Source organism: Copadichromis virginalis, linkage group LG18 (assembly GCF_057382275.1).
Source record: "Copadichromis virginalis isolate Kocher_CV1m ecotype Utaka linkage group LG18, C_Virginalis_male_GT1.1, whole genome shotgun sequence".
Classification (NCBI taxonomy): domain Eukaryota; kingdom Metazoa; phylum Chordata; class Actinopteri; order Cichliformes; family Cichlidae; genus Copadichromis; species Copadichromis virginalis.
The window spans coordinates 22,974,326-22,996,918 of NC_140635.1; the positions used below are offsets into that span (position 1 = coordinate 22,974,326).

Below are 22,593 nucleotides of genomic sequence, written 5' to 3' on the forward strand. Positions count from 1 at the left end.
TCTTCTCAAATGTCAGGATTTATTTGCCTTCAAGATAAATAATTTAAGTATATTGTCAAAAGCTATTTTACATCCCTATCACAATTCTCATAAATTTTAAGAGATCAAAAGATTAATGGATTATAATAATTGCACCCACTAATATCTGTCTTAAGAAATTTAATCCATCAAGAAACCCTCATGCCATTAACCAGCAACTCTCGATTTACTTTCTACTTTCACTTAAGTTGCCTCTGATTGATTGTTTGGCTGAGGAGCAGCTCTTGCTTAGCTGGGATTTCTGAGTTATATTTATCCTGTCTAAACCTCTCTGGAGAATGGCAAACTGAAGGTCTGGTTTCACTGATTTGTCACTCCTCACTACTGGCTGCTTGAGCCCGGTCAAGCCTGCTTAATGACTCACTGCTGTACAGAGCCATGGCAGAATGATTACCGATCAAACTATCAAATATGATTACACGACTGCCTACACTTGGCACACAGGTATGTCATAAACTGAAAGTAAGATACTCTTGACCCCTGCATGTCCTCTAATAAATAGATTATAAACAAATAGGTATAAGCAGGTGAAAAGATAACTGCACATTTCAGGAGGTGGCTGTTTTATTGCAGAAACTGTAGCATATAGTGAAAATAATCAAAATTGTTACAGAACACAGTAAACAAAACTATACAGAAAATTGTGTGCTAAAGCAGAAGTGAGTTTATTAGATGGTAAAGCAAAAAGATGTAATGAGTTTACTTATTATAGAAGTTGGGTGAGGACAGTATTTGTTACAATCTGTAATTGAAATATAACACAGATGATCAAATACTGAAAACTGTGTGTAATTACACCAAACAAACTAGAGAATCTACAGAGCTTTATTCCATTTTCAAACTTCGTCATCCTCTTGGGCACGGGCGGGCACACACACACATACACACACACACACACACACACACACACTTTCTACTGTGCAACAGTGTTCATTTTGTAATGAAGCAGAGCTGTGGCAACTGGGGAAAAAAAAAAAAGAGCTTTTTATTAAGTTACAATAAAGAAGAATAAGTATAAACATAAACAGCTGTCTACATTAGTAATATGGTCTCCGTGGATTATTCTGTAAGAAGACAAAAGAAAAAGCAGATTAAATTCAAGCACAACAAAGGACTGTGTGTGGCTGTGCAGCAGAAATCTTCTTTAAAAAGTCAACAGATCATAACACGGAAACAATGTGTGGCTTTCTTTATGCAAATCCAAATTATGTAAACAGTTTAAATAAATTGGTGAAATTTTATAGATTACTTTTACAATGTTAGAAAACATAAAAGATATGTTACCAGTGGGTTGGGCCTGAAGCGGTAGGCGAGCATCATCCTCTTTCTAAAAGCGTCATATTCATCATCACCTTTCGAGAGCTCAGCTGGGCGGTCAATTCCAAATCCTGCTCCATTCATAGCCGTAGTTCCCCTGGAGTGAGACAGAGAGATCATAAAACAAGACTTTTTTGTGTCTCTCTGATACGAGTGTTACAGTCTCTAATAAAAACAACTGCTCTTCCAAATCAGAGGTGTAAATAATGAAAGTATTAATGAATGGCTACCGTGCACGTTGGCTCACTGTCAAACTCATGGCCCCCTGAGACAGCTGAATATAAACAGAGCCAGTGGTAATAATGGCTGTGTTTATATTCAGCTATTTATACCTAAATAGGTCTGCTAAGTCCTATTTAGGTATAAACGCCCACAAGGTTTACAAGCACACACTGTAAACTGACTGCTAAGTAATACATTCCTGACACTGTCATTACCGGGTCATTTAACGACACCAAATTACACTTTTATATACTTACTGCACTAAATGTTGAACTAATAATTCCTGCAATGTATGTACCAAAGTACTGAAGTAGTAAATCAGGTGTAGTTTACTTACACTCATCATGGGCATGGATTTCATGGTTATTTAGAATTTTTGCAACCGTTCATCTTCCAGGATGGAGTGATTATACAGCATATATTACTCTCTATCGACTTAAAAAACAAAAACAAAAAAACAAAACAAGAAATGGTGCACAAGTTGGAATCTTTTTATAACTGCCAAAACTCAAGAACTGGAAACTGCTGGAGTGTCACTGTCCACACTGAAGCGAGTTTCACGTTGACATGGAGTGAGAGGGTACTGACCAATAAAGACGATCCTGCTCTAAAAACACCTTCAAGATTATCCAAACCAAATTTCAGTCAAAGCAGGTTAACATTAAGCCGATGGAATGGCCTTCCCAAAGCCCCGACCTCAACCTTATTGAAAATCTGTAGACTATGTTTAAAAGCTGGGTTTAAATGAACTGGTTTGCCAATACCAAAAGTGTCTGGTTGAGGTGCAACTTGATAAGAGACATTTAACCAAATATTACAATCAATCCATCCTGGAAAATTAACAGTTAAAAGAAATCATTTAAAGCCCCAATTTACCACGGCATTCATGCCCATGATTAGTATATGCAAACTTTTGCCCACAACTGTAAACACCAGAAATCCAACATGATAAAATTACGGCACTGAGTTCAGTTTAATTTAAATATTAGAAGGATGATATAAGTAGAAATGCTCACTTGTTGACAGGAGCCTTTATTCCTTGTCCTTCACTGCCGAGGCCTTCGCCTTCTTTCCAGCCCATCTTCATGAGCATTCGGAAACCGAGATTCTCCACCGTCAACTTAAACTCTTTGTATTCTGAGTAGTCAGGGTCCCGACCCTCCTGTGAATCCAGGAAAAAAAGTTGAGCATTCATAACAAACAGAAGCAGCATTGTGTTTTGATTCCACACATTTTTTATGACTGTGAGGAATCATAATTCAGTTTTATTAGAAACACTCAAAAAAAATCCTAAAGATATCGCACAAACATGGAGCCAATGGGACATGGAAACAGCTAAAATAAAGCAATAATGTTTATCATCCTTGGGAAGTGCACATGTACAGAAACAGGGAGTGTATATAGTTGATTATTAGATTTGTACAGTTAAGTCATAGGTGTCCTTCTATTTTTTAGTTGTTTTAAATGTTGAGAACATTATAGATGATGTATCTCAATAACACTCAGCCTTCAGGCCTTCATCAAATACAGCCTGCAAAAACATATGTACTATAATAACCCAACAGTTATATTACATTTTCCTCAAAGACACTTGTCTGTGTTTATATGTGCTTAGACTCAAACTGTATGCCGTTTGCCATTTAAAAAGCCACATCCTGGAGCTGACTTTCTAACAACTTCCCATGCCTCTGGGAGACAAATTACATTCATAGTGCTCATTTTTTCAGCTTTGATACTTTTTGATGAGATAATAACAGTGTCAAATCACACAGATTTCTTTTTAAAGTAGCAATTACAGTCTGTTCCTAGGGGACTTTCAGAAAGGGACGAGGAATGTGCTGGGAAATGGGCAGTCTGGGTTCAACTGCTGAGGCATTTCAGAAAAACCTCAGCTCTACTAAAGATATGTATGCATTTGTTGTGGAAAAGACACTAAAAATTATATATATATATATATATATATATATGAAAAAACTGATTTACAAGGGCCTACTTTTGCAATCCTTTCTTTTCCCCAGAAATAACATGCGTGATGCATTAAACAAATCCTGATATTTCCTTCCCAATTTGGGGAAGTGTTGAATTGAAATGAAAACTGACCTTTAGTGCCTTGAAAGTCTCCATAAACTTCTCCAGCTCCTCTGGGGGCAGGAAGTCACCAATAAAGTGCTTCCCTTTACCCATTTCTGTCAGAGATTCAGCCCATTCTGGAATAGACATTTACATTAAAAAAAAAACAAAACCAAGTCTTCAAAATCCTATAGAGTTAAAGTGTAAATGAATGATTTTCCAGGCTGCTGGTAAAACTCACCGCGAGTCTTCTCCATTTCCATCTTTCGGAGCCGATGTTCCCAGGTCCCCGCTTGCTGGTCAACCTCTTCATCGCTGTCATACTCGTGCTGATGCTCTCTTATGGCCTTCTCCCACATCACTTGCATGTCTGCCATTGCACGCTTGTGCTTCATGATCATGTCATACATCTCTTGCATCTGCAAAAAACCCCCAAAACAACACCTGCTCAGTTAGCAACACATATGTTGTTAAGAACTTCCAGGAAATTATAATCTTGTATGATCTGAAAGAAATTTAAAAGACTAAAGCAACAACACTATGTATTCTTTTTTAATACTTCCATACCTCTTGTTGTTCTTTCAATTGTCTCTTCTGGTCCTCAGATAATTCTGTCACTCCAACCAGACCAAGAGGTTTCCCTTTTTTATAACCCAGACCTCTCAGCTCCTGGGCTAAAACGGGGAATATCCATTAGTATGTATAATGCTAGCAATTTCAATTGCTCATTAATTGTCAAACTATCTTGCTGGGCTCAATGTTCAGATGACTTTATGAAATATGGCTATGAGCATTAGCATGCATAAGTTGGAAAATATTTAATAATATTTGTTGTCAGCTGCAAAACACATAATACCGTCTTACGAAAGAATTGCACAAGAAAAAGGTTTGGGGTTAAATTAATATTCATCCCCTACAAATAAACACATGAACAGTACTTGCACATTTGTAAAGTAAATACCAGAAAGTGATGGTGCGTTAGGGTCTGGAAGACTGTTCTCATGAGGAACAACAATGAGAGGAATAGGCAGGTCGACTTTGTCTTCTTCAGACCCCCATCTGCTCTTCCTCTTTCGTTTCACAGGTGGGGTTTCTGACTCCTTAAAGTGAAGTGCAGATGGTTGGCTCTGCTGTGGAGAGATTTCTGGTACTGGAAAAGCAGCTGGTGGCTTAACAGCTGTCCTGGAATCTCCTGTTAAATCTGCAGAGTTCTGAGAGTTTGCAGCACGATACTCCTTTACTTTCTCTTTGTAGAAACGGTGGGCTGGACTTTGTTCATCATATAAAAAACTGAAGGACAGAAGATTCATACAGTTCAGACGAACTATCAAAAAAGAAAATGTGAGACATGCAGGACACAGGAACAGATATGGCCACTTACCTGAAGGCTGGGTTGTCTCGGTTGCGCTCAGCAGCGATGGCTTCCACCTCTGGGCCACCCTCCGCCACAAACTTGGCCAGCTTCTCAGCCACCTGCTGGGTTTCCGCGTCCACTGGGGGGGAGACTTTAAGCAGCCTATTAGTACTGGGAGTCAATTCACACTCTACTACTGTACCGTACTCAACTGGCCCTCATACACCACCAGTCTAGAGCCAATAGGGGATAAGAAAAGGAAAAGGGAAGGAGGAGCAAGGGGGACAGGGGTGGTGAATGGGGAACTGTATGGATTTGAGGCGTTTACTGTAACAAATGAAGAATGAAGCCCTGAGAGACTCCAACAACATACAGTATGACTATAATTTAAAACTTACATCTGCATTCATTACACCGTTCAAGTCAAAGTCTAATACTGTATTTATTAAAGACTTATCCAAAAATAAATCAGTATAGCACAGTCATTGTGCCAGAAAACAGATTGAGAGTCTGAAAGCAAAATCTGCAACATATTAAGCACAGTTAAAAGCAAAGGCTAGCTGTGATGTGTTGGCATGAAGTTGGAAAAAGACCCAATCAGAAGCAGAAAGTGGGTGTTGAAAAGTGCAGATCCAGATCAGAACTTTAAAATACATGAATGGTTCAGCTGCTTTCTAAATATCTCAGTTTTAGATATGCTAGGAGTAGACACAGTAAAAGTTACACATTTAAAATAAAAAAGTATTGGTGTAGATGGTAAGCTGCACTAACACTACTGAGAAATGTGAGCCTTCTGCTATGCAGTTTTCAAAACAGATCAAGTTATGATGAACTCCGTTGCAATAGTACATTAGTTACAGGCTTCTGTAGTCACGATATTAGCCATCACTATCGAGCTCTGAGTATCTCAGTAGTCAGATTATAATACCTGAAAATTGCAAGTGTATCTGAGAATGCGGTATCGGCATGCATTCCTGTGCAATAACAGTAACTCTTGAGAGGAAAGATTAAAGAAAAGAAGCAGAAAAGGAAGTGTGTGAAGTAAAAAGGCCATTTACCATTATCTGAGAGTTTCTCTGGTCTTTGCAAATCCTTTTTCCATTCTGCAATCTTTTTCTTGTAGTAGAGATATTCCACGCTGCTCTTATCATACAAAAAACTAAAAGACAAGGGCAAAAATTGTAAAACAGATATGTCTGAAAAAAACTTTCAGAGTAAAATAAGTCTTACTAAGTTAAGCGACAATGTCCTTCAAACTTACGAGAAAACAGGATTGTCCTTGTAGTCTTCCTTGGCCTTCTTCTCCAACTCAGGTCCCCCCTCGGCCACAAAAGAAGCCATCTTGTCGATAATGAGTCTGGTGTCTGAATCCTCTGGGGGAGAGACTTTAAGCACGCTATGAGTACATTTACTCAAAGGGCACAAATGACAAAATGCCAGTCACAAGGCAACTGTTCCACTGGAGTACGCAGAGGATGCACTGAAATGTCCAAGCCATGGAGGTGTCCCCTGACACAATGAAAAACACAGGCCAGGAATTACCTTTCATCTCTAAGAATTTGGAGTAATCGGCCTCTTCTTCCTCATCATCACCATCTGGAGAGCAAAAGACACTTGGCCTCTGGCTGAGAATGGGATTCTTCTTGGACTGTGAGAAGCTCTTGAACTGATTTAGCATGCTGCTGACTCCAAGGCCAGGTCGCTGGCCAACGAAAATGCTCTTTTTCTGGAGCGCATTTCCTCCTGGTGATAAAGTTGGGGTTGATGGGGTCTTGGCATCATTGATGGAACCTAGAAAGAAAGGGAGACACTTCAGGAAAACCCTTCTACTAAATTCTATTATATTTAGATTCTAATTAATTAGGTTATGCATACTAATGCAAACTGTCCCATCTAAAGCTCTGCTAAATATCATTCAATATTTTGAGTAAGCTGTGCAGAATTGGGTACTAACCAGACACATGCGCCTTTTCCTTCTGCATCTTCATGAACTGCTGTAAGAAGCTCCCATCATTTGCGAACTTATTTGTGGAAGCCCCTTGGACACTGGTAGAACTACAGGGATAAAAGTGTAAAAAGGTATTTTTAAAAATATGTTTTCAAGTCTAAGGTTGGCATCACAGAAAACATTCACGTGTACAAGTATCAGATTGTTGGTATTCAAACTGAATGTGGGCCATGATAGGATGTGTATAATTACCTTTCAGGCAGAGGCTTGCTAGTGGTTTGAACATTCATTTTTGCTTGCTCTGCCATTCTTTCTTCGATCTCTTTTTTCTTCTGAGCTATCAGTTTTTCTTGACGGAGAATAGTCATGTTCATTTTGCTTTTCTGTGGTTGGATGGGTCTGGACTTCCACCCTCCTCCTCCTCGACCTCAAATACATGACAAAATACAATGCATGTGACAACAAATCTAAACCTCTAACAAAAGATAGAGCCACCCTCTGAAACAACTAGCATATCAGGAAATCTGACACTTATTTTATAAACAGGCGAAGACTAGTGCTAGCCTTTTTTTAAAAAAAAAAAAAAAACACTTATTCGAGCAACAAAACAATTTTCAGTAGCTATGTGACGAACTCTGAACTGGGTTAAAGAGGCAGTTGTGTCTTTAAATATGATTGTTAAAGACTGCAGTTAAAAGTGTGTATTTATTGAACTGTATTGATCTTATTTAAAACCTGATCCAGCTAACCCAACAGCTAGTTAACTTAGCTGGCGTTGTACACTGGTTCAAACAAGCTAAATTAGCTTGTGAGATTTAACGGATAAATTATCGACCTTAAAGTGCAGTTTGCACGTATTTGGCGTAAATCTCACTGTAAAGGTTTACCTGAATCGCCAGACTCCATGGTCGCAGCAGGAAGAAAAATGCACTTCTAAAGAAGACGAGCAGGGACGACACAAAAGGCCTGCAGTAGTTACGGTAGAAGCGGGGCGACTTCAGGCTGAATTTCCCCACAAAACTTCCGGTTTCCACTCACCAGAATAAAAGCATAATTTTTTACCTCGAGCCTTAACCGCATTTACTTTAAAGTCTATGTAGTAAATCGGGCGATCGTGGCTCAAGAGTTGGGAGTTCGCCTTGTAATCGGAAGGTTGCCGGTTCGAGCCCCGGCTTGGACAGTATCGGTTGTTGTGTCCTTGGGCAAGACACTTGACCCGTTTCCTACTGGTGGTGGTCAGAGGGCCCGGTGGCACCAGTGTTCGGCAGCCTCGCCTCTGTCAGTGCGCCCCAGGGTGGCTGTGGCTACAATGTAGCTTGCCATCACCAGTGTGTGTGAATGGGTGGATGACTGGATGTGTAAAGCGCCTTAGGGACTAGTAAAGCGCTATACAAATACAGGCCATTTACCATAAATAGGTATAGAATAATTAAATAAAACCATGCTTTCTTAAATTCCGAATCTTAAACAAGGTATATAATTATCCTTCATCTTCAAACCCCTAAAGGAAAATAAAGAAATAAACAAACAACAACAAAACAACCTGTAGTAAGATTTTTTTTCTTCACATCTCCCTGCCCTATTGAAATTGTTTGGACTTGTAAAGAGGAGGGCTAGTGAATATATTGTTACCACAAGCTCTGACTATTGAGCTATCAGGCAGGAAGAAGATGGATGCAGTGAAGGAGGACATGCCGAGGATTCGTGTGACAGAGGAGTAGGCAGTAGTCGAAAGAAGAATAAAAATACAGTAATTATAGTCCAATACTTTAATCATTTATTAATTGTTATCATTCAGCTTCTTTTCAGGTTCATTTTTATTGTTTAAAATGGGTTAGTTCTCTTTCTTCTTTGCCTTCTTCCTTGTATTATTATAAAAATGATCAGGTTTAAAACGTTCTGAAAAGGTAGTACAATATACAGATAGACAAAACACTTTGTCTTATAGCCATACCAATGTAGGTCAAAAATGCACCAATAGGGCCTCCTCAAATTTGACAAAACTGACAAAAAATAAAACTAAAGACTTGCTTCTATATTATATATTCGTTTAGTTCGTTTTATGGTACGATAGAAGAAATTATAATTTGGAGGTAAATACACCGGAAATCATTTCCTGCCTGTCGTGTCAGGTGCGCGTTAGTTTCCGTTTCCTGTTGCAAGAGCCGTTGCTGTTGTCCCTTGCTGCTACCCGTCCGTACTGTGCGAACTGCTCTCCTGCTCAGAAATGGCTGAAGCTCCCCCACGGCCCTGCCGGTTTTTTTGTCACCGGTGTTCAGCAGAGATTAGTCCGCGTTTACCGGTAAGGGCCGTAGAGACACCTTTTGTCCGCGTGAAGGATGATGAGTAATATCCGACCTTGTCTTTTTTTTTATGTGGGTTTGGCACTCAAAGAGTCTCTCGACTCATTTGCTGCTGTTTAGCTGCGCTAGTTCGGCTAGCCCTGTAGTAAAGGACGGGGTGGTAGTCAGGTGTCACTAATCAGGCTGGCGGATACGCTTGGGTTGAGATGTCATGTTTTACCCTTATTATATCGAACGTCACTAAATGACAACCAGGTAGAGCTGACGTTAAGGGCTTGACAAGTTCAGCCGCGGTAGCCTTTTGACATTAACGGGCAAGCTAACGGAAGACCGCGGGCTCACTTTCGATTTAGGGGACTTGTTCTTTTTTTTACTCAGGAGACACCGCTTAGCGGGGAATGCTTTCCAGTAAAGACTGTTGTTGGCTGATTGTAGTTGTTAAATCATTACAAAGTCACTCTCTGTCGGCTCTGCTGTTGTGGCATCAACCAACCTCCCAGCACTGTTGTCAAAGCCTTTCACATGAAGCTTCTTGAATGTTGCAGTAACAGTTTCTCTTTAGTCAGTCTGCTGCTCAGCTGTGTGACACAGTGCCCTTTAAATGTAGGAAACTTCTGAAGCCCTGCTCAATAAAGTTGCACTCCATAAACGCTCCTAAAGACAATTAAAAAAAAAAAATTATATGGGTTGCAGAAGTATATAATGTTGGCGTTCGACCTAATAAAGAGACAACTTTGTTTGTGTCAGGGATTCAAATTTACATTTTCATTGTAGGACTACACGTGTCCACGCTGTGAATCTGGTTTTATTGAGGAACTGCCTGAAGAAAGAAGGTAAGGAGGATCAATCTGAAGAAGTCCACTGAAACAAAGTTTAGCTCTTCATCACACTCTCTTTGAACATTTAGTCAATGAATCAGAACATCAGTGCAAAATATGAGCCACCAGTAAATCTTGACCATAGGCAGAAGGGACTTGTGTACTGATGCTCTGATGATAAATCGGTGTATCGCTACTTAGTTTAATATTTCAGTACATTTCTACCTCTTAACGTTTCACTTTCTGTTTATGCAGTGCTGAAAATGGGTCTGCCTCTACTTCCTCTTCCAGTGATCAGTTCCGCCCAGTCTTGGAGGTAAGTGTGACGTGATAAATCAGCTGGTTCTGAAAAATTTTTTTTTAACACCCTACACCAGGGGTGTCAAACTCAAATACACAGTGGGCCAAAATTCAAAACTGGAACAAAGTGGCGGGCTAACATTAATATTTATTGAAAAAAAAATCTTCCTCCAGATATAAAAATGAATCTTTTCTTATGGACTCAAATAAGTTTTGCTGGAAAACTGAATATGGAACAAGCAAAGCTTAATACTAAACAATATATATATTAGCTGTATAATACCAGTAGGCCAGCTCTAATAGTAATTTGGTATGGCTTCGCGGGCCAAATGTAATTAGGCTGCGGGCCAAATTTGGCCCACGGGCCAGAGTTTGACACCTATGCCCTACACTATATTTTGACATTGTCTCTGTCTCTACCACTAGAACGTGGATCACCAGCACTTATTCACATTTCCCCCGGGTTATGGTCCGTTCGCCCTTGGGATTTTTGATGAAAACTTTGACCTTCGGTTGCGGCTACCCACAGAGGACAACCGAGAGACGGAAAACAGGAGAGAGCGGGAAATGGCATCGCGGCAAAGATACGGTGCACGGCAACCACGGGGTCGGCATGTTCCTCGGCGACAGGGTACGCGACACGAAGGAGTGCCCACATTAGAGGGGTGAGACATTTTCAGCAGTAGAGCGTAACTGAGAAGAAGTGACAGGGGAAACAGCTTGGCTTGTTACTGTGTTATGTGCAAACATTATATGTCACATGTTATGGTAACAGTATTAATCCCACTGTTTCTCAGTTTGAACCCTGTTGCTTGTTGTAAGTAGTTTGTTTTTGTGATGTTTCTTTTTTCCTGACTAGAATTATCCAGCAGCTAGTAAATGGAATTATAGCACCTACAGCCATGCCAAATATTGGGATGGGACCTTGGTAAGTTTAAGAATGTATGATAGACACATTGCTTACTTATTTCAGGAGACTTTTTACTTTAACATCCTTCTTAATTTGCAGGGGTATGCTACATTCCAATCCAATGGACTATGCCTGGGGTGCCAATGGGCTCGATGCTATCATTACGCAGGTATGTACAATGTTTTTCTTTCACATGAAAATAGAGATAAACTGAAACAGAATTTTATACTTGGCTTTCGAGTCCAACAAATCTATTCAACAGAGTTTCAGGAATACTGTGATCTAGTGAATACAAGACCTGGGCCCTGGATTTCAGAGTGGGGTCATTTTAGCAAGTTTAGCACTTAAAAATACACTGAAACAATCTAAAAGTGTTGAGCACAACATTTGGAACCTCCGTCTGGTGTTTCAGGAAGTCTCACTAACGTACACAGAGAGGCTTCAGAGATTTGACCTTGAAGGCTTTCAAATTTGCATCACTAACTAAAATGTAAATCTGCATCAGCTGATTTTTTGAACAAACAAAAATTACTCTGTGGGAGATGGGAGGGGGGGCTGACTACAACGAAGAACGAGGACCTAGGAGGGAAAAAAACTCCCAGCATTTTTTTTTTTCTATCGGCTGGCACTGGATATGAAACATCAGGACATAACCGCATGGTTAACACGTAACACACCAGCATGCCCCTAAATGTCTTTGCAGAAGTCCAAAACAGACATTATTGTAATGTTATTAAGGTGAAGTCCAAAGACAAAGCTCTAGGCTAACTGGCTCAGAATGTATCTGTGACTTGAACATAATTTAGTGAAATGTGCAGCTTGGTTTTTAATTCATGGTGTTTAATGTGACTGAGGACAGGATAAGAACAAAGAGGCGCATGGAGGCAAAATAAAAGAGCCACCACAACAAACACAGAAATGGTAGAAATTACATCAGTGTTGTAGCTTAAGGAAATGGCAAAGCACAATGCAGGCCTGAAGTTAGGGTCACAAGCAGTATCCCCCTGGAATTGTATAAAACCTTCAGTCTAAAGGAGCATCTTCTGCAGCCCAGCATCACTTCTAACCTTCCTGCAACTTTCACGTCCAGGTCACGTTCCTGACCTGATATGCTGCCTTCAGGCTTGGACACTGTGGACTCATTCACTGAAACTTGTGGTTTGGTCCCTGGGTCATAGCTTTCATTGACCCGGTTCCCATCAATATTAATGATCCTCAACATGAGGGTCTGGTCAGAACAGGAATTTCAAGGTTCACTCTAAAAATAACAGTGACAGTGGGAGTGGAGTCGAAAAAAAAGGAGAAGGTCCAAATTAAAATTTTTCCTTTTTTTTGTGTCTAGAGTCAAAGAATGCACGTTTGCAACTGCCTAATGAAGCACCGGTGATCAGGCATATAGAAATATGAAGAGAAGTTTCCTTTGATTTGATCGGCCTTGTTGTCATTCTGATTTGGTCACAGCTGGTCATTGTGAGCATGTCTGTTTTTCATTTGTAGTTATTAAACCAGTTTGAAAACACGGGTCCCCCTCCTGCAGACAGAGAGAGGATAAAGAATTTACCCACGATTTCCATCACAGAGGAGCACGTCAGTAAGTCCTCTTCTCATTTTCAGTGTGGTTCTTTGTACATTTCACTGCAACCTGCTCAGCTATGCACTCTACTTAAAAACAAATAAAACATCTGTGTAGACAGTTCTACTGATTCAACAACAGTATGTGGTTTTTTTTTTTTTTTTTTTTGAATAATGAGAAAACAGCCTTTGAAAAGTGTCTCTTTTTTGGGACATTTGGCTTTGTCACAATTGCTCAACACTACCTAAACTCAAATAAACTATATCAGCATGATCTCAGTTTTCCCTGGGGCTGATGTGTGTGTGAGCACAGACAGATGGTGTGTCGTTTGCTGTTTGCACAGGTGCTGGTTTAGAGTGTCCCGTGTGCAAAGAAGACTACAGTGTTGACGAGAGTGTAAGGCAGCTACCCTGCAATCATTTGTTTCACAATGACTGTATAGTACCGTGGCTGGAACAGGTATGTATATTTAATGGATGATGCAAACAGAACTATAGAGCTGATTGAAACATTAATTGTGTTATTTCATTGATATCAACCACTTGCATATGAAGCCAGGTTTGTTTTGGATCACTTGATTCTTATATAACCTTTGTACTTCATAAACTACTAATGTGGTTGCAGCAGATGGCTGCCCCTCCCCGAATCTGGTTCTGCTGAAAGGTTTTCTTCCTGTTAAAAGGGAGTTTTTCCCTCCCAATGTTGCCAAGTTCTTGCTCATAATGGGTTGTGTGATAGTTGGCTTTTTTTTCTAATCTTCTAGATTATTTTCCTTAAAGTATAAAGTGCCTTTAGGTGAGTGCTGTTATGAATTGATGCTATATAAATACAATTAAAATGTTTCTGATGATACCGTAAACAAGTTAACTGCTAAATCATAGCTTTACAGTTTTAATAAAGACTTTCAAAAGCAGCACTGATTCTCAATATTCTCTGGTGGCTCTCTTAAATCTTGCTGCTTTGAAACTTTAGTGGTTTTCTGTATTCCAGGAGTAAAGAAAAACGCTCTAATCCATGCAGTTTTACACATACTGCATCATTACACGGTAGTTTGGAAAAACACACAATATTTCCCCGTCTTACACTTAGTTGCAGGCCATATTATAAATGAGTTGCATTTTTTTTCCCTTGGTGCATATCATGTGTCTCTTCTGGTACTTTCAGCAATCTTCCAGGAATTTGCTGACATTTGTGAGCCAATCTTCACCCTGGAAAGATTTTTTTTCAGATGCTCTGTTTTACTAAAAGGCCAAAACAGAAAAAGCAGTGTTTACCAAAGTACCTGTGTATAAGTGGGCACGGCTTACAAAACCAGTCGGATGCATGCTGCACTGTCTTATTTAAGAGCTGTCATTCATCCTGCCATTGTGTTGAGGTCAGATGTTTTCTGGTTGGTGGGGGTTATTTAGTTTTATTTTGCTCTAACTTGAGCAGCTTATGACGTGTGAGTCCTGAAGAAATCACCTTGTCACTGAAGCTGTGGCTAGAGGCAGTTGAATTACATTGTTTACAGAAATATGTCAAATTGAATTGACAATAACAAATTCCAACACTAACTCTTTGGTTGCACTGGACACAGAGGGTTTTCAGACCGTTTGCAGTGATTTTCTCTCTTTTTACTGGCTACATGCGTGCTTGTTCAGTTCAATTCAATTTTATTTATACAGTGCTAAATCACAACAACGTTCACCTCAAGGCGCTTTATATTGTAAGGTAGACCCTACAATAATACATACAGAGAAAAACCCAACAATTATATGACCCCCTATGAGCAAACACTTTGGCGACAGTGGGAAGGAAAAACTCCTTTTTAACAAGAAGAAAGCCCCAGCAGAATCAGGCTCAGGGAGGGGCGGGGCCATCTGCTGCGACCGGTTGGGGTGAGAGAAGGAAGACAGGATAAAGACATGCTGTGGAAGAGAGACAGAGGTTAATAACAAGCACGATTCAGTGCAGAGAGGTCTATTAACACATAGTGAGTTAGAAAGATGACTGAAGAATAAATACTCAGTGCATCATGCAAATTTCCCCAGCAGCCTATTGCAGCATAACTAAGGGAGGATTCAGGGTCACCTGATCCAGCCCTAACTATATGCTTTAGCAAAAAGGAAAGTTTTAAACCTAATCTTAAAAGTAGAGATAGTGTCTGTTTCCCGCATCCAAGCTGGAAGCTGGTTCCATAGAAGAGGGGCCTAAAAACTGAAGGCTCTCTTTTGCATGTTCTGAGTAAGGCAGTTTGACTGAGTTTGTGGGATGGCCAGACTACACTGGCTAAATAAATGTTGGCATCAAAGGTCATTTGTGGAGTTAAAAAAAGATTTCCCAACCCAACAGCGTCGTCTATTTTTACGTTTTTGGAGTGGCTCTTTGTGGCACACTCAGTTTACTTATTGCTGTCACGCCTAATGTAGGCATTTTCATTGATTACAGTGGAAGCATACACCCAGTGAAGAGTCTGCATTATGTCTACAGTGTAGCCACAAGGCTGTTGTCTGGAACCAGGCTTCTTTCAGTTGTTTAAATTCAATTCAATTGTCCATTTTACTGAATTATTAAGATTGTGGGTGAGAATAAAACTGCTGTGTCCATGTATTAAAGCTGATCACAGTGATAACTTCCTATGCCCCGTCTCTTACAGCATGATACGTGTCCTGTGTGCAGGAAGAGTCTTAGTGGACAAAACACAGCCACAGACCCGCCGGGGTTATCGAGAATGAACTTCTCCCCCTCTTCCTCCTCCTCTTCCTCCCCAAGCTCACCTAGCAATGAAAATGCTGCCAGCAACTCCTAGATTTTCACTGTTTCACAAGAGAAAACATCACACCCTTCTTAGACCCAGCAGCTCCTCTCTGCAGCTGAAACCAGGACATTTTTCTGTCTCAGGTGAACGGGACAGTGAGACGAGGTAAACTCAAATTTTAGGATTTTTTTTGTTTTGTTTTGTTGTTTTTCTCCCTCCTTCTGTGCTGAACGGATATTGGGACCAGCTCCCGCTGCTACTGTTACAGAATGTTTGAGGAGGTGGGAGTCAGAAAAGATGGAGAATATGATGACGATAATAATAACAGTCCACTTATGAGTGGGATTCTTACAAGACCCGGAGCAGAATTGAAGCCAGATTGGACTGCTGTTTGATGAAAACATGTCCTTGCAGCAGTGCTTGGACACATTTTATATTTAAAAGACAAGATGCTCTTTTTTTTTTAAAAACATTGCCTGTGGTGGTGGAGTCCGTAGATGTGTAGAAAGAGAATTCCTTTTTGAACTGCGAGCCACTGTACAGCGAATGGATCAAACTAAGACCTTGCGGGAAGGAGACTGAGTGTGTGCATCTGATTTTTATTTATTTGCACAGTTTTTGTTTTGTTTTTTTTAGGTTTTTTTCTTCTTTTTTTTTTTGGCACAAAATCTCATGTTGGGATGTGAATGTGAGTCAACTGCTGAACAAAAACAAGCAACATTTCAACCTTTTGCATTGAATAAATCTTTGAAGATGTGTTTTTTCTTTTTATTAATTTATTTTTTTAGAGTTTGATTCAGTGTATTTGGTGCATCTTGGTAAGTTGAACATTGTTACAACTTAGGAGGGGATATGTAGTGAAAATGTTCACAACTGTGTGTTTATTGGACCCCTGCAAAGTAAAAAAAGAAAAGGCAAACAGGCATGGGATCATCTTACCTCTGTGGAACTGGCCAAATGTGTTTCACGAAAACAAGTGTTTATTATTTTATTTACTGAATTTTTGTACAGTCACAATAAAGTGATTGAAAACAAATTTAAAGGTTTTTGCTGACGTTGTACAGAAATATGACAGCTGACAAAGTTACTCTGAGGTTCAACTATACAGTATACGTTAAACTATAGGTTTAGGGGAAAAAAGGATGTTAAAAAATGTAAATTCCCTCATTCCCTTTTTCAGGATGAAGTGTTTTGAGGTTTGATTTCTTTAATGGGTCATAACAAATGTTAATGTGTTTTCTCACCATGTGAGATTTGAAACTTTTGGATAAAACAATGTCTTACATATGTCTTGAAACTTTTTTTTGATCATGTAGTAAAGTGATGGTTGTAAATCAGCGTCTTGTTTGCTGCAGCAATGCTCGTTTTCAGCCACGTCGCGTATCTGACCTTATATGTGATTGTTATACAACACTGAATCAGTGTAGATGATGTGTGGCTTAATAGAAACTGATCAATGGCTTAAAAAAAAAAACTTGATATGGTGATGCAACAAATTTTAAACTATAATATTTCACTCTCTGTATTACGGCACAAGTCAAAGCCTTTCAGTTATGATAAACAACCAAAGGACACTTTATAAGGTACACCTTCTTAGGGCTGCCTTAATAATTTGTGGTTCAAGAATCCAGTTTGAGATGATATGAGTTTTGTGACATGGTGCGTTGTCCTGCTGGAAGCAGCTATCAGAAGATGGTACACTGGTGATAAAGGAAAAGGACATGGTCAGCAACAATATTCTGTTTTTTTTTTTTTTGTTTTTTTTTAAAGAAGCCCTTTTGGTACAGGAGGTCCAGATTGTTCCAAGAAAATATCCCCCACAGCAGACTGAAGCAGAATGAATCCATGATTTCATGTTGTTTTCACCAAATTCTGACTAATATCTGGATGTTGCAGCAGAAATCGAGATTTGGCAGACCAGGAACCACTTTGTCAATCTTCATTTTACCAATTTTGTTGCGCGTATGTGAATTTAAGCTTCCTCCTCTTAGCTCACAGGAGTGACACCCAGTGTGGTCTTCTGTGGCTGTAGCCTTTCTGTCTCAAGGTTTGACGTGTGATACCCTGGTTTTAACAAGTGGTTATTTGAGTGTGGCAGGATGTGGTCTGCTGTTCAGCTGCAGGGAATGGATGGGGCAGTGCCAGGGAAGGCTGGCTAGCACAGGTGGTGCCCATGTTCTAATTGTGCGTCCACCATTTAGCACCTTGGGACCCAGAGAGCAGAGTATGAGTAGCTGGGAAAACAAGCTGAGGGAGCTGACAGCATCAAAGAGCAAGCATTTAATAGAACACTAGAAATCATCCACCAACCCATCTTTATTATTACATTGAGTTACTGTGGCCTTCCTATTAGTTCAAAGCATTCTGGCTATTTTCCTCTGACATCACCCAGAAAACTAATGCTCACTGGATATTTTCTCTTTTTCGGGCCATTCTCTGTAAACCCAGGATATGTTTGTGTGAGAACATCTCAGCAGATCAGCAGTTTCTGAAATACTCAGACCAGTCCATCTGGCACTAACAACCATGCCACATTCAGAGATACTTAAATCACCTTTCTCCTTTCTGCTGCAGGTCGTCCTGACCACGTCTACATGACTAAACGCACTCAGTTGCTGCTATGTGATTGGCTGATTAGATATTTATGTTAAGGAAATAAGTACCTAATGAAGTAGCTGATGAGTGTATTTATACATATCATGAATGACCGTGAAGGCAAAATTAAGAGCACGAAGATGACTCTGATAGATCATTTACAACATTACAAGTTCATTTGAGGCCTGGTGTTCATAAAACCTAAATCTGCACTGATAAAACCTTCAAGCCTTGAACTACTTCTCTGAAAGGAACATGCCATTCTTGGATTTCTGTCAATGTGTGAAAAAGACATCAGACGTTCCCATTGAATTAAGCAGCCCTTAATAATCAGGTGGCGTCTGAGTCACTGCAGCGCCCTGTGAGGTTTTCAGATTCAAGTAAATGAATATAAGATTGCTAAAGGACTCCAAGTTGTTGGTACAAAGTAATGAGGTGCCAGCACGTCAACGCAATTACAGAAAGCTTTTGGTGACTTATTTACACAAGCTCGACAGAACTGCTGTAGTGGAGAAATGTTGTATCACTAAGCCTTAGAACTTTTGGGAAGACTTACAGATCATGTGATTCCTCTTTAGTTTTTAGAGTTCTTACCTTATGGGCCACACAAATAAGGCCATCACTTAGTCTTCCCAATATGGGCTAACACATGTGGTTTGATTAATGGATCAACCTTTATAGCATGTGCGTTCTGCCCTTGTGTTCACCAACATGTTTCTGGGCCACTCATATTACCTACCTACTTGTTGAGAGTTTCTTTTCTGCTACCTACATTAATTTTCCTGCCTCCCTTTGGTCTGGAATTAGCTGGAAACCATTTGAGAATGTCAGAACACTACATCACCACTACCAGGAAATTAAACCGAACCTGAGTGCTGCTGCACATTTTTGACTAATGATGCAAGGGGAAGACTGCAGAAAGAGGGAGACAGAGAGAAAGACGACATGGGGGGGGGGGGGGGGGGCAGAGATGACTTCTGAGCACTGATAGTAAAAGATAAGAAATTTCTGAGATGTCGCAGATCAGATCTGCTAAGTGGGATTAGTTACTGTATATTCTTGTGTAAATGCCAGATTCTGTGAAGCACCACAACCATTTTTTTTTAAATATATGTGGCCAAAATTGCACCCAACCAAAACTAGAACAAAGAAAAGAGGCTAGCTACTATCTCTCCTCTGGTGGCAGAACACTCGATTATCGTGGCCTAAATCTGTAGAGATGAAGCTATACCTCTGTGGCTTTGGCTGGTGTTACATGTGGGTTCAGACTATCTGCTAGTCTGGAACGTGGTGATGCCAGTGGATATTTACTTGTTCACTATGTGGAAGCAGCTGGTGTTGTGCTCATACTTTGCAGGTGAAACCACAACACAGTCGTTGCAGTACATGACATCTGCTGTGTATTCTTGCCGACCTTTGTCACAGGTAGTCTCTGCCAGATTATGCAGTAGCTGACTCCACTTCTGAGTGTTAAGTTGTTCTGTTTTTGTGGGTCAGGTGTTGGAGAAGGACAGGAATAATTGATTATTCCTTGGTATTTCCTTTTCATATAAGAGTAAGCATTTAAAAACAACAACAAAAAAAAGGGCCAAATGTGGACAGCACCAGAACAGAAGTTTTTGTTTCATGAGCTGTATACTTGGCAGTGGTTAGCACCTCACAGCTAAAAAGTCCTGGGTTGGAATCCAGCTTGTATCCAGAGACTTTCTGTGTGGAGTTCCCCCCGTGTCTGCGTGGGTTCTCTCTGGGTACCCCGGCTTCCTCCCACAATCCAAAGACAATCAGTTAGTGGGGTTAGGTTAATTGGTGATTCTAAATAGGTGTGAAAATTGAATGTGAATGGTTGTCTTCTCTCTGTGTTACCCCTGTGACAGACTAGTGACCTGTCCAGGGTGTAGCCTGCCTCTTGCTCTATGGCAGAAGAGAATGATGGATTGTATGTTTTGAATGTAAGAAGCTTTATACTGGACCCATTCATATTTTGGATATTTTTTACTAGACTCAAATGTGTAGCAATAAATAAGTTGAATGAATAAGAAGAAAAAGCTTTTAGGACAAAAATCAATATTGTGAGTTTCAGCATGTCCCCTCGGGATCTTCAATGCACTTTGTTTTTGTAGAGAAATGAGTCCAGACTGTAGATCTGTTGCTGGTTTTGAACATGTGCCATGGATAACATTTGAGAGCTTTGCCAGAATCATAAAGTGAATTATGACCACTAGAGGGTGCTAAACACCAGCTAAGGCACCAACATGCTTTAAGGAAGATTGACATTGTCAACGTCTTACAGAACACATGAATTAATTTCAGTTTGCATTGACGTTCAGGGAAAAACATTCAGTAATTGGCAGCATGTCAGGTATTTTTTTTTTTTTTTTTTTTAGATTTAAACATGACGCTTAATTCATGTTTAAGGTAATGACTGAGAGGCCTCAGCTGGATGCAGGCTGAACTGAATTTAGAAGAGCACAGGCTAATGGTGTAATGACATTTGACGCAAAGAACCCAATTAATTTGATGCTTAATCATTTCTGACACAATGACTAGTGAAAATATAAGTGCAGTAGTTTGCAAATAAGTCACGTCCACCCCTCCCTCTCTCCTTTCTCTCCCCCCCATCTCTCCCTCTCTCTCCCCCTTCTTCTCCTCTCCTTCCTCGCTCTATCTCTGATTGGCTTTCTTCAAAGATAATTGGAGGCAAAATTTGATATGCTCAATGTCATGGACAGGAATGAGGTTTCGCCGGCGTCTGCTGCCACCATGAAAAAGAAGGCGGAGGGCGGCACTGGATGCAGCCACATCAGCGCAGCCAAGGCTGTCTCATCCAAATGCACGCGGAGCAACAGCGGGCAGAACTGTCTGGACCCTGGCTCTCCCGGGGCAGCGAGCGCTAACCTGTCCGGTGTGCCCAGCAACGTCGTAATGGACGAGACCGAGGACGGAGAAGAGGAGTCCAAGTTTCAGCATCCGCGGTTGCGCCGAGCTGGGGGGAGCGGCAGCGGCGGAGGCGGAGGAGGAGGCGGCAGTATCAGGATGAAGAACTTTACGCCAGGAGGGGGAGCCTCGTCCTTGGCTTCCAGGAGAAACTCCAACAAGGAACCCTGCCTTACGCACACAGAGGACGCTCCTGCCGCCCCACGGCCCACTGCTGCCTCCAGAGCTACCGAGACACCCTCTCCGGGCGATGCTGCCCAACGCGGCGAGACCTGCAGAGCTTCTGGGGTGGAGGCGTCGGAATCAGCGGTCGCGGTAGAGGTTTTAAACGCGACAGCGGGTGATGGTTGCAACGGCGTCGCTCCAATTTCCAGCATGAAATGCAACAAAAACGGAGAATGCAGGAGGGACTCGGGTACCGGGAGCCTGCGCTCAATCATCTCCAAGACGGAGAAGCAGACCGGGGGATCGGGGAGAGCCGAGGACGGGGGGAGCGCCAAGCGAGGAGCCTGTAACTCGACCACCGCCAGCATGGACGGCTCGATCACGCCAGGCGGATCCCTGACCGGGGGGCACGGAGGAGAAAGCGCAAACCCCGTGTCCAGCGGAGTCCCCGAGAAAAAGGACTCCAAGGTGTCCTTCTCTAACGCACCAAGCCGGAAAGCCTCGTCCTCGCTACACGGCCCGGCTCAGACTCAGACCCAGCAGCCGAGGAACTCTGTCACTTTCCAGAAGCCGGAGGATGGCCCGGCAATTGTGCCCGCCGAAGATGCAGAACCTCGGGGAAGCCAAGCCAGCTTCATGCAGCGGCAGTTTAGCAGTATGCTGCAGCCTGGAGTTAACAAATTCTCCTTGCGCATGTATGGTAGTCAAAAAGCAGTGGAGAGAGAGCAGGAGAGGGTAAAATCAGCTGGAAATTGGATTATCCACCCTTACAGCGATTTCAGGTAAGAGCTGTGGGTGCGATTGGTTACATGAGGGGCTCGCAAGGGTCCTCATTGTCATCTACAACTTACTTTGCAGTGAGTAGCCTAACCACTGGGACTCCTTGGAAACACATGCATTTATTGTTCGGGGCTGCCAGCTGCTGGTTTTTTCATGCCGTCCCTTATGATTGAACCCGCAGAGATTTAAAACGATGCATTGCATCGGACCGCCTGTAATCCCCCCGCCAAACAACCTGTTGTCAGGCAAACCGACTTTAGCGAAGAGTGTCCTTTCAAGGTTGTAAACAAACCCATTGTAGTCCACACTATAGCATGTCTGGGGTGCTCAACAAGCTAGGCCTGCTAATATACCTCGACTTTTCGTTGCAGTGCGATCTCATTTAGCAAAGGGGACAGCGCTCTGAAGCTGCCTTCATTTAAAATGCCATTATTTCTTTGAGGATCCGGATAAGGTGTGCAGTGTAGGCTCTACCACAAAAGCTTGCTGACAGGATGTATATGTATGTATGTGTGTGTGTGTGTG

At 41.3% G+C, this 22,593-nt stretch overlaps 3 protein-coding genes across 3 annotated transcripts in view; 2 read left to right on the forward strand and 1 right to left on the reverse strand.

The window, feature by feature from the left end:
* Positions 1–1,006: 1,006 nt before the first annotated feature.
* On the reverse strand, positions 1,007–7,993 carry sugp1 (SURP and G patch domain containing 1). Its single transcript, XM_085439059.1, has 14 exons — positions 7,838–7,993; positions 7,203–7,377; positions 6,957–7,057; positions 6,545–6,793; positions 6,264–6,387; positions 6,061–6,161; positions 5,030–5,153; positions 4,610–4,938; positions 4,216–4,322; positions 3,890–4,067; positions 3,679–3,785; positions 2,595–2,740; positions 1,324–1,453; positions 1,007–1,103 (listed from the first exon to the last, which is right to left on the reverse strand). Exons 1-14 carry the CDS (start codon positions 7,854–7,856, stop codon positions 1,077–1,079), a joined length of 1,917 nt encoding a protein of 638 aa, XP_085295185.1. The 5' UTR covers positions 7,857–7,993; the 3' UTR covers positions 1,007–1,076.
* Positions 7,994–9,102: 1,109 nt separating this feature from the next.
* rnf126 (ring finger protein 126) lies at positions 9,103–16,881 on the forward strand. The gene is made up of 9 exons (XM_085439085.1): positions 9,103–9,252; positions 10,028–10,086; positions 10,327–10,387; positions 10,798–11,036; positions 11,231–11,299; positions 11,381–11,450; positions 12,779–12,872; positions 13,198–13,313; positions 15,493–16,881. The coding sequence occupies exons 1-9, from the start codon at positions 9,178–9,180 to the stop codon at positions 15,643–15,645; spliced, it is 936 nt and encodes a 311-aa protein (XP_085295211.1). The 5' UTR covers positions 9,103–9,177; the 3' UTR covers positions 15,646–16,881.
* Positions 16,882–20,871: 3,990 nt separating this feature from the next.
* LOC146687854 (potassium/sodium hyperpolarization-activated cyclic nucleotide-gated channel 2) overlaps positions 20,872–22,593 on the forward strand; it is a 32,891-nt gene continuing 31,169 nt past the window's right edge. Inside the window, exon 1 of the mRNA XM_085438634.1 lies at positions 20,872–22,070. Within this exon, the coding sequence (XP_085294760.1) occupies positions 20,899–22,070 (1,172 nt within the window). The 5' untranslated portion in view covers positions 20,872–20,898. The remainder of the gene's footprint in view (positions 22,071–22,593) is intronic.